General features: G+C 33.5%; 1 protein-coding gene across 1 annotated transcript; it reads right to left on the bottom strand.

Annotated features, from left to right (window-relative positions):
• Nucleotides 1–6,190: 6,190 nt before the first annotated feature.
• LOC103514825 lies at nucleotides 6,191–11,460 on the bottom strand. Its single transcript, XM_008479737.3, has 3 exons — nucleotides 11,381–11,460; nucleotides 6,928–7,078; nucleotides 6,191–6,567 (listed from the first exon to the last, which is right to left on the bottom strand). Exons 1-3 carry the CDS (start codon nucleotides 11,458–11,460, stop codon nucleotides 6,379–6,381), a joined length of 420 nt encoding a protein of 139 aa, XP_008477959.1. The 3' UTR covers nucleotides 6,191–6,378.
• Between the last annotated feature and the right edge of the window lie 741 nt (nucleotides 11,461–12,201).

Raw genomic sequence — 12,201 nt, 5'->3', positions numbered from 1 at the left:
AGATCTTAATAATATTCTTAAGAAAACAATAGGAGAGTCTGTACAAGTATGATATAGGCTTTTATAGGGCTTGTCTCTCCCGTCAGCATAGTAGGTAGGTAGGTACCTAAATTATAGAGATATGTACACCAATTAGAAGAAATTGCTTTGCTAAACATAGATTTAAATGCTGCGTAAATCAATTTTGGAGGTTGGTTTTTGTTCTTTTCTTTTCACTAACATGTGTATCCACAGTAGGAGATATATACAATCACAAAAAACCCCCATTTGAAATTTTGGTCTTCGTTCCCTTCTTCAAACTGCCGGCATAAAAACACTCAATTTATTCGTAGAAAAGCCATCAGCCTCGGCATTTGTTGATCAGAATTGGGATAGGATAGGATACATCTACCTACCTATCTTACTCAAGTACACTACATAAGTACAAAATTCCCATACTTCCGAGTAATTATTTACATTGTCAGTACATGTAAAGATATACTAATTTTCTACTTTAAAATACCCAAGATTCACTACTCGTGTATAAAATTGAACATAAGTGTGATAAAATGGGCAATCATCTGAAGTTGCGTTTGAAGTTCAAGCAGTAGATGCACAGAAGTTGAAAGTGTTATTTACGTTCGCAAATTTCTCTCATCGTTTGCTTATTTTACGCCATAAATCTTTCTTCAAAGCAAAATACCCTCTGAAGTCAGAGATAAATACTTCCATGTATTTATTTATGTATACCTACCTATTTACGTATGCATATAATAATGTGTATTGAAGTATAGGTATGTAAGTACCTATGTACTCGTATCAAATTAAGAGAATATATTGATGTTCGATCTATTTTTTACATCATATCAAAGTCGCTATGATGAAATCGCATGTGTAATATGAAAAGTTTATTTTAACAATGATCTTACAGATTGATAAGATTTGTTGAGAAATATATTCATAATGTGTATTGAAGTATAGGTATGTAAGTACCTATGTACTCGTATCAAATTAAGAGAATATATTGATGTTCGATCTATTTTTTACATATCAAAGCCGCTATGATGAAATCTTACGTGTCATAAGAAAAGTTTATTTTAACAATGATCTTACAGATTGATAAGATTCGTTGCGAAATGTATTCGAAAAATTTGAAACGGAAATCTGATGATTTTATGATTAGATAGGTATTACCATTACCTATCTGATATAGTGAAATTTATGGATAAAATATAAAACTAACCACAGTGATGAGTTATTAAGATTCCTAATATCTGTTTGAAATTTTGAATAATGTCAACGCAGTTATTAGAATCATCAACTTATCAATACTTCCCAGGAACTATTAAAGGATTAAACCATTCAGATGAGACATAATTAATAAAGTTTTTGTAATCTGTGAAAAAGAATGCCTATGTTGCCTTGTTGATCCTTTCATCGCCCACAGTCTGAACTCTATTAGAAACAATACCTTACGAAAGTTTGAAAACAATCTACAAAACAGCATCATTCCAACGGGGCAAAGTCGACCACAAAATTGTCAGACTTGAGAGAAGAATGACAATACAGATTAGCATCAGCATTCCAGGACATAGATCAAATGTCCATTGAGACTCTGCTAGCACAGGCAAATACCAGTGCTATTATACTCACCAAACACTTTGGAAACTTTATACATCAGGTCTGGTACCTCACGAGCACGAGCTAAAACTTTCCAACACAAAACACACACAACTTGTTGCTGATCCTTATGAATAGTGCAGGTTCTTGAAAGAAGATAGTGGTAGAACTCTGTCTGGAATTCCTGGTACTTGATGGTCATTTGATCAGTACTTGTAAGTAGCTGAGTTGGGTCTTGGGTCAACTCTATAGTCTTGTCAAACTTACTGACCAACCCACGCTTTCTAACTACGGTGAACACTTTGTACAGGTGAAGCCTTTGTAGGAGTATCTTATCTTCTTGGGAAACGTGAGGTGGACGATCCCCAACGATGAGATGAGATGGCTAACGATGAGATGAATATCAGTTGTTCCCTTGAAAGAAGATAGTGGTAGAACTCTGTCTGGAATTCCTGGTACTTGATGGTCATTTGATCAGTACTTGTAAGTAGCTGAGTTGGGTTTTAGGTTAACCCTATGGCCTTGTCAAATATATTGACCAACCCACGCTTTCTAACTACGGTGAACACTTTGTACAGGTGGTGCCTTTGTAGGAGTATCTTATCTTCTTGGGAAACGTGAGGTGGGCGATCCCCAACGATGAGATGCGATGGCTAACGATGAGATGAATATCAGTTGTTCTAAGACAAGCAGAACCAACCACAGTGTTGTTCATATCTATGTATTTATACTATTTTAGGTATAGTTTTAATTGAAAATATCAAAACGTTAAACCAATTTAACCTGTTCAACTGTATCAGAAAATTTTACCATTCTTTTAAAATTGGTGTAACCTACTACCTAACCTATGTATTTCTTACTCAGATTACTCTCATACGCGTGTTCATCAGTGTCTTCTTTCGTAACCAGGAGTATTTCTCTTAGATACTTGAATGCCATGTCCTCCAGAAAAGAAACAAAGCTTCAAAGTTAACCGAGTGACAAATAATTATTTAGGACAGATTGTTTTAACAATTTCTGGTATGTCCAGTTTTAAGGTTTATATCACGGAGTTCTTTTTTTTACCATCGAACATATTATTTTTAAGACACGAAGAAAGATACACTTTTTTTCAATACTGTTTTTTGAATAATTTAAGCAAAAGACGTGTTACCTTGTTAAATCCATTTTAGTAAGTCTGGCTCTTACATCTATAAGTGCCCGTCCAAGGATAAGAAATGTACTTATACTTACATATTCAGACGTGATCCAGTAAGGACATTTATTTTGAAAGATGTTCTTCTATCCATTTTAGTAAGTCTGGCTCTTACATCTATAAGTGCCCGTCCAAGGATAAGAAATGTACTTATACTTACATATTCAGACGTGATCCGGTAAGGACATTTATTTTGAAAGATGTTCTTCTTAATTACCTATTATGCTATCAAAGCTACCAACAATCGAGGTTGAGTCTTTACTCATGTTTAAGAAAATTGTATTACACTGAGAGTCTTGAGACTCATCTTCGCTTAAAGTATATACAATGCATTTGGATTATTTTAAAGCTTCTGCATTAAGCAAGTGTTTGAAGAATGTCCACGAATGAAATGCCTCGAATTCAACATGAGACGAAAGTTATGAAATCGTGTCTTTAATGTAGGTATTGTTCGTTATCGTTAAATCTATTCACAACTATTCGGTACTTATACTTACATATTCAGACGTGATCCAGTAAGGACAGTTATTTTGAAAGATGTTCTTCTAAATTACCTATTATGCCATCAAAGCTACCAACAATCGAGGTTGAGTCTTTACTCATGTTTAAGAAAATTGTATTACACTTGAGAGTCTGAGACCCATCTTCGCTTAAAGTATACAATGCATTTGGATTATTTTAAAGCTTCTGAGACATTAAGCAAGTGTTTGAAGAATGTCCACGAATGAAGTGCCTCAAATTCAACATGAGACGAAAGTTATGAAATCTTGAGTCTAATGTAGGTATATTGTTCGTTAAATCTATTCACAACTATTCACAGATTTCAAATTTCAATGTTTAAACTCGACACAATAATGAGTACTAGTCTTTACTCATGTTTAAGAAAATTGTATTAGAGAGTCTGAGACCCATCTTCACTTAAAGTACCTATACAATGCATTTGGATTATTTTAAAGCTTCTGCATTAAGCAAGTGTTTGAAGAATGTCCACGAATGAAATGCCTCAAATTCAACATGAGACGAAAGTTATGAAAACTTGTGTCTAATGTAGGTATATTGTTCGTTAAATCTATTCACAACTATTCAAAGATTTCAAATTTCAATGTTTAAACTCGACACAATAATGAGTACCAGACCACAACGCACCGTCCAGAACTCCTCCAACAGGTAAAGCTTGGGACGGAAAAGTAAACTTGGCTTCTCCGTGAATGGCTTATAATTCACAACGCACCGTCCAGAACTCCTCCAACAGGTAAAGCTTGGGACGGAAAAGTAAACTTGGCTTCTCCGTGAATGGCTTATAATTAAAAAATCATAACCAGTCAGGTAAAATTAATTCGAGTTCACTGTCGATGACTTTGGTTGACGTGGTGGTAAGATGGTTGGGATGTTGGTTGACTTGGTTTAATGTCTTGTCTAGTGAACATCCTTCGGGGTCGCTCGAGTGGAAAACTCATTCTTGAAAAAGACGATAAAATTGAGCCTTGTATGAGTTCATTCATTTGAAAACAACTTTTGAGACGTTGAACTTGTATTGGTTATTAAGTTATTATTATTCAGTTATCTAGTTCTACTTAGGAACATAGGTTCCTTTCTTCGAATGGTTGTGGTTACTATAGTCGACTTTTTCTGAGGATAATTTTTTGGCAGTATTTACCTAATCTAATTTATGAGCGAAAGATATGTCCTTGATCAATTCAAAAGAGCTTGAAGGGAAGAAATAGATATCCGAGGAGCTATCAGGGATCATCGAAGATGGAAGCAGAATAGATCAAATCATTTCAGCCCCAAGCTTCATGGGAAATTGAATCGGCAGTTTGAAGAAGGGTAGAAAATTACAAATCCAAAAAGTAGTTTTTTGGGAAATCGAAAAAAACCTTCTAAAATACTGAAGATTTAAATGCTAAACATAGATTTAAATGCTGCGTAAATCAATTTTGGAGGTTGGTTTTTGTTCTTTTCTTTTCACTAACATGTGTATCCACAGTAAGAGATATATACAATCACAAAAAACCCCCATTTTGAAATTTTGGTCTTCGTTCCCTTCTTCAAACTGCCGATTCAATTGGGAACCCAAAGTCATACCCATTTTTTGGTGAGCACCAAAAACAACATCGTGGTTTCCGGTTTTGCAAGGGACCAAAGAAGTTCTATTGATCCAGATTTAGGGTCAATCTAACCAGGGGTGGCTGACAATAAAATTTCGAATTCCGGATTTGTCCTGAAAATTCCTACTTCTTCGTTCTTTTTGTGTAGGTAAGTTCAAAATTCAACACGTCAAACTTTAGACCTTTAGGTCAGCAACTTTAGACCATGTACCTAAAAAAAATAATAAAAATAAATCTAGTTTACATCCAATTTGGGGGTTGGAAAAGAATAATTTGTGAAGAAAATAATAGACAGATCACACATAATTTCATTGAAGCATTCGGTATAGTTTTTTTTTTTTTTTTGTAAAATATATTTCAAATCTGTTTTTCAAAACAAAATGACTAAAATAATTAATTGCTATTTATATTTATTTCTTTATGTTTACATTTTCCTTTATAATACACGCGGTAAAAATTTGTTATACATATTTTTGAACAATATTTAAAAACCAGAAATCAAGATAACAAGTCCGAAAGTCCGAATTTCGACAAAAGTATTTTTCCAAACAGTAGGTAGGTACAAAATGAGGAAGGTCTCATTAATAACATGAATGTAAAATACATAGGATACTATTTAATGCTATTTATTTAACCAAAATACGGTTACATTTTTTAATCGGATCTGTTATCTCGGGCTAATTGTATGTAAATAAAACTAAATTAAAATATACACTATCACAATTGCACGAAGCCATCATATGACTTCAACTTCAAAATATTCGGGATAAAAATTGAAGCTTTTAGATCATTTCACATTAAAGAATTCAAGATGGGCTCAAGGTGGACATACTTCTGACAGAGAAGACAAAACTGATGAAAATATAAGATCTACCTATTTCAGGAAAAAGTACAAAAGAAAATTGACTCTCATTATCCGCAAAATAATCGTATAAATAAATTATTTAATGTGTAATTACCTGATTTTAAAAAGACAAAATTTAAATTTGGCGTCAAAAGCTATCAAGCAAGGGAGAGTGAGAATTTTGAGTACAAAAAGAAATGGCGGGATGTGGGAAATTTTGAATTAAAAAAAAAGTTTTGAATTAAGATCAATTACCTTATTTAGGTTATTATTGTGCATTCGTTACCTCCATAAAATTGGAAGAAATTTTAGAAAATCAAAATATCAGAAGTAGTTATATGTTTGTACCTACTACCTATAATTTACAAGGAGGGAAAAAAGCAGTGCGTTCATTGTAAAGCGGATTACAAAAATATAAAAAAAGTCTTCTTTACAAATCCTCGATTTTTTTACAAAAACAATCCATCCGTAAAAAAATCACCCATTATGACAAGTTGACAAGTTTGAAAGCTTCAAATACAACGACCTAACTAGTATATTAATTAGTACTATTGCTATGGCGAAAGCAGTCCTTGGTTCGCCACAACAAGACATCACTGGCTATACTGGGAGTTATAGCCAGTAACCCACTGTCATAACGGGTGATAGTCATGTAGTAAAGATGTGGGATCGTGATGGGATTGGGACATCATTGCAGAAGTGTCATAGGGGGACGCCATACTGGTTTTAATATCACTAAGGGAGCTGATAAGGTTGGGAGTCATCTTGATGTCGGGTGACGAATTGTTGATGTTGAACAGGTCATGATGAGATAGGACATCCTGGGGAAAATAAATGGAAAACGAGACATGGGGGTTGTGAAGAAAATGTGAAAACGGGATCATATGATCATATTATGATCAGCAGTTAAAACAAAATTAAAGAAGAGGAGATCAACAAAATAATATTAATAGGTACATAATTCTGTTTTTCATAATTCTTCGAAATTGGAGGGTTCATTTTCCTCGATACCCCTGAATTTCTCGAAAAGAAGTGTAATAAATTGTTTTGAGGATAAAGCTCTTCAAAATCTTTTCCTTTATGGGTATTGAAGAAACCATTTAATGACGAAAATGGTAATGAAACAATAAGTTGGAAAAAAAGATAAAATATGAAATTACTTAAGTCAGATTTGCACTTACCTGTGACATGATTGGATGATGGGAACCTAATAAACTCGGACTTTTCGTGCTGACCAAATCGCCGTCGATCGACTCCGAAGAACTAGAATCTAAATTTGAATTCCCAAGTTTGTCGCTGCCGTCCAATCCTGAGGGACTCCGACCGGGCGTTCTGGAATCAGAAAAGAAAGCCAAAATGATCAAAACCATGTTCAAAATCGGAAGGATTGTTTTTGTAAAAAAAAAAAAAAAAAAAAAATCGAGGATTTGTAAAGAAGACTTTTTTTTATATTTTTGTAATCCGCTTTACAATGAACGCACTGCTTTTCTCCCTCCTTGTAAATTGTAGTTAGGTATAACTACTTCTGATATTTTCTTCCAATTTTATGGAGGTAACGAATGCACAATAATAACCTAAATAAGGTAATTGATCTTAATTCAAAACTTTTTTTTTAATTCAAAATTTCCCACATCCCGCCATTTCTTTTTGTACTCAAAATTCTCACTCTCCCCTGCTTGATAGCTTTTGACGCCAAATTTAAATTTTGTCTTTTTAAAATCAGGTAATTACACATTAAATAATTTATTTATACGATTATTTTGCGGATAATGAGAGTCAATTTTCTTTTGTACTTTTTCCTGAAATAGGTAGATCTTATATTTTCATCAGTTTTGTCTTCTCTGTCAGAAGTATGTCCACCTTGAGCCCATCTTGAATTCTTAATGAGAGTCAATTTTCTTTTGTACTTTTTCCTGAAATAGGTAGATCTTATATTTTCATCAGTTTTGTCTTCTCTGTCAGAAGTATGGTCCACCTTGAGCCCATCTTGAAGTCTTTAACCCTTTCGTGACCAAATTGGATACTCGATTTTTTTCTCGTAGAGACTGCTATGGTCTCTTTAAGTTAGTGGGACACGGGTGTCCCAGTGGTCACGAAAGGGTTAATGTGAAATGATCTAAAAGCTTCAATTTTTATCCCGAATATTTTGAAGTTGAAGTCATATGATGGCTTCGTGCAATTGTGATAGTGTATATTTTAATTTAGTTTTATTTACATACAATTAGCCCAAGATAACAGATCCGATTAAAAAATGTAACCGTATTTTGGTTAAATAAATAGCATTAAATAGTATCCTATGTATTTTACATTCATGTTATTAATGAGACCTTCCTCATTTTGTACCTACCTACTGTTTGGAAAAATACTTTTGTCGAAATTCGGACTTGTTATCTTGATTTCTGGTTTTTAAATATTGTTCAAAAATATGTATAACAAATTTTTACCGCGTGTATTATAAAGGAAAATGTAAACATAAAGAAATAAATATAAATAGCAATTAATTATTTTAGTCATTTTGTTTTGAAAAACAGATTTGAAATATATTTTACAAAAAAAAAAAAAAAACTATACCGAATGCTTCAATGAAATTATGTGTGATCTGTCTATTATTTTCTTCACAAATTATTCTTTTCCAACCCCCAAATTGGATGTAAACTAGATTTATTTTTATTATTTTTTTTAGGTACATGGTCTAAAGTTGCTGACCTAAAGGTCTAAAGTTTGACGTGTTGAATTTTGAACTTACCTACACAAAAAGAACGAAGAAGTAGGAAAAGAAAACGGCTCAAATAAATTAAACGGGATGCATGATAGCACAAAAAAAAGGAGAATCATTTATAAAAATAGCAATTAATTTTTTTAGTTTTTTTTTTTTAAAAAAAATATTTAAAATATTTTTTAAAAAAAAAAAAAAAAAACTATACCGAATGCTTCAATGAAATTATGTGTGATCTGTCTATTATTTTCTTCACAAATTATTCTTTTCCAACCCCCAAATTGGATGTAAACTAGATTTATTTTTATTATTTTTTTTAGGTACATGGTCTAAAGTTGCTGACCTAAAGGTCTAAAGTTTGACGTGTTGAATTTTGAACTTACCTACACAAAAAGAACGAAGAAGTAGGAATTAGTCATTTTGTTTTGAAAAACAGATTTGAAATATATTTTACAAAAAAAAAAAAAAAAACTATACCGAATGCTTCAATGAAATTATGTGTGATCTGTCTATTATTTTCTTCACAAATTATTCTTTTCCAACCCCCAAATTGGATGTAAACTAGATTTATTTTTATTATTTTTTTTAGGTACATGGTCTAAAGTTGCTGACCTAAAGGTCTAAAGTTTGACGTGTTGAATTTTGAACTTACCTACACAAAAAGAACGAAGAAGTAGGAAAAGAAAACGGCTCAAATAAATTAAACGGGATGCATGATAGCACAAAAAAAAGGAGAATCATTTAATTCTCGATCAAATTAGCAATTAATTTGACTAAATAGATCCATTATTGAGGGGACGCAATAGTGGCAGCTGATTGTAGAGGAACCCGAGATAGAAATCCTTGATCAAACTAATTTCCGGATTTTAAATAGTCTTTCTATTTTATTATAGTTATACTGAACGGAAAAAAATATAGGAAATTACTTTCAAACCGATAACGTTTGATCGAAGCTTTCAATATGCTCCCAAAACATTTTATCTGTTTTGAATATTGGATATGCATTTTCGAGGTCCAAGTAATACCTAGCACTTGGGCTCACTATTACCTATGTTTTTTAATCATTTTAAATTGCCTACTATTTTGTTGATATGTGTATCTGATGCATAGGATGTTATGGGTAGAGCTAATAGTGATCTATTTTATCAAATAATTATATCAAAAACTCGGCAAATTGGAACATTAGGATTATGTCGACATACAGGGTCAAGTCAAATACATCACTGCGTCAAACACAATACACATAAAATATTTTTCAACCTATTTTTCGAGACTTCAAGACCCAGTATGTTTAAATAATTATATCAAAAACTCGGCAAATTGGAACATTAGGATTATGTCGACATACAGGGTCAAGTCAAATACATCACTGCGTCAAACAGAATACACATAAAATATTTTTCAACCTATTTTTCGAGACTTCAAGACCCAGTATGTTTGAAGAAGTGGTTTACCTATGTTTGAAGTGGATCAATTAACGACAGCACGGCCTATTAATTATTTTCTCCTTGATCCCACAAAGTCATCGTCTGAAGTGTTTTTAAAGCGTTTATCACACCTGCCTCTGCCTTAGAATTAGAGCCCCGTACCCGTGCTGTATTTGATGCCATGGTAGGAAACTTATCTATACACAAAAAAAAAGTTCAACGTTCTATAAATAAATATTCAAGTCAGTAAGGTAGCACGCCTGCCTTGTAAGCGCTAGGTCGATGTTTGAAGTGGATCAATTAACGACAGCACGGCCTATTAATTATTTTCTCCTTGATCCCACAAAGTCATCGTCTGAAGTGTTTTTAAGGCGTTTATCACACCTGCCTTAGAATTAGAGCCCCGTACCCGTGCTGTATTTGATGCCATGGGAGGAAACTTATCTATACATAAAAAAGTTCAACGTTCTATAAATAAATATTCAAGTCAGTAAGGTAGCACGCCTAGCTGCCTTGTAAGCGCTAGGTTGCGACCGTATATTAAAAAAAAAAAAAACTTGTCTAGTAAAAAAGCCCGGTGTCAGGGCGCCAAGCATGTCTCCAGTGTTTGTTTTTGTAGAATAAATAAATAATGTTCCCCCATACCCCATTGGTAAGTCCCTAAACCCGCACCTAAACATTATTATTTCAAATTTCCAGGTGGTTGCGTTTGCGTACATTGATGTGGCCTGACCAAACAATACCCCTGGGTTGCGCCAGAGCCCCATTCTTTATCCGGAGACCGTGTTACCGTGTTTCAGTTTACATAACTTCTTCAATCAGTTGTGATGGTTTCCCTCCCGGGATCAATGTTTATCAATTTATTCAATTTTTGTTGTATAGACCTTTGTTTGTCTGTCTTTCTGTATGACTGTAGCGAGCGACATAGGACTTAGGGCTGGATTTGAGAATTTTGGGATTCTCTTCCTTCGATTCTTTCGAAATCATGAGCTTTGTTACTTTGAAGGTACCTACTTGCCATACAGTATCACTTTTATTTTAAGTATTAAATGCTTGTCACAAATGTCGTTCCCCGCTTAGTGCGCTTCGCTTGTCTTTCTGTATGACTGTAGCGAGCGACATAGGACTTAGGGCTGGATTTGAGAATTTTGGGATTCTCTTCCTTCGATTCTTTCGAAAAAACGAGATTTGTTACTTTGAAGGTACCTACTTGCCATACAGTATCACATTCATATAGATTTTATTTTAAGGTATTAAATCCTTGTCACAAATGTCGTTCCCCGCTTAATGCACTTCGCGAAATTTTATGACTTGACTTGGAATCGAACCACCAACTTCCAGATTCAGAGTCCACCGTGCTAACCACTACACCACTGAGGTTGGTCATATATATTACTTCCTAATTTGGGAGCATGTACCTCCATAATGCTTTGTTAAATATCTACCTTGCTATCTGCACATATTACACAATCTGATTTTTCTGATTCTAACCTGTTGACGATTTCACATTTACTGAAGAACAGGTAGGATAACTCTACAACCAGGTGGATACCATGATTCTTTATCTCCATTTTCGTGACCACCCCTGTTTCTTGCTTGGAAAGGCGCATCAATTCTTCCGATCCGCTTCTATTAATAAGCATAGATAATAATTACACGCTTCAATGAGTATCAATAGATTAAAATAAACATATAGTAGTGGGTGCCAGACTCGTCCCAAATATCGTTAGAGCGGTAAACGTGAATCTAAATCTAATAGATAGACAAGAAAAGACAACAAGACCAGAAAAGTTATAAATACAATACTAAAAGCCTAAAAGGTATCTAAATATTTGATTCAACTAGTCAAATCGGTTCTGAAGTTCTGATAGATACCTAGTTCCTTTCAACTTGGCGAAATAAATAAACAAATGTAAAAATAAAAAAAGGTAAACAAATTCAAAAATTCACTCACCTTCTTCAAACTCGTTCAAATTGCAATAAAAAAAGCCATAAAATCATTACAGAGGAGCCAAAAATTGCCAAAATTGTCCAATTAAAGAGGTTGATAATCGATAATTTGATATGGTTTGATATGGTTAATAAAAACGAATTCGATTTTAATACCTAATAAATTAGATTAAAGTGAACCTGATGCAATTTCCAAGCACAAGTAGTAATTATAATCTCATTGTATGCAATTTGGAAATTTCGTTCCATGTCCGCAGACTTGATGATAATTATATGCACAAAAAATAAGCGGCATTCTGTGACCTTGTGAATTTTCAGCTGCAAAATACCGAAGCTTACATGAGTGAAAACCAAGGAATAAC

The sequence above is a fragment of the Diaphorina citri genome, unplaced genomic scaffold (genome assembly GCF_000475195.1).
Source record: "Diaphorina citri unplaced genomic scaffold, Diaci psyllid genome assembly version 1.1 scaffold1229, whole genome shotgun sequence".
Classification (NCBI taxonomy): Eukaryota; Metazoa; Arthropoda; class Insecta; order Hemiptera; family Psyllidae; genus Diaphorina; species Diaphorina citri.
Note: the sequence above shows the minus strand (reverse complement) of the source record. Positions and strands in the feature narration are given on the sequence as shown.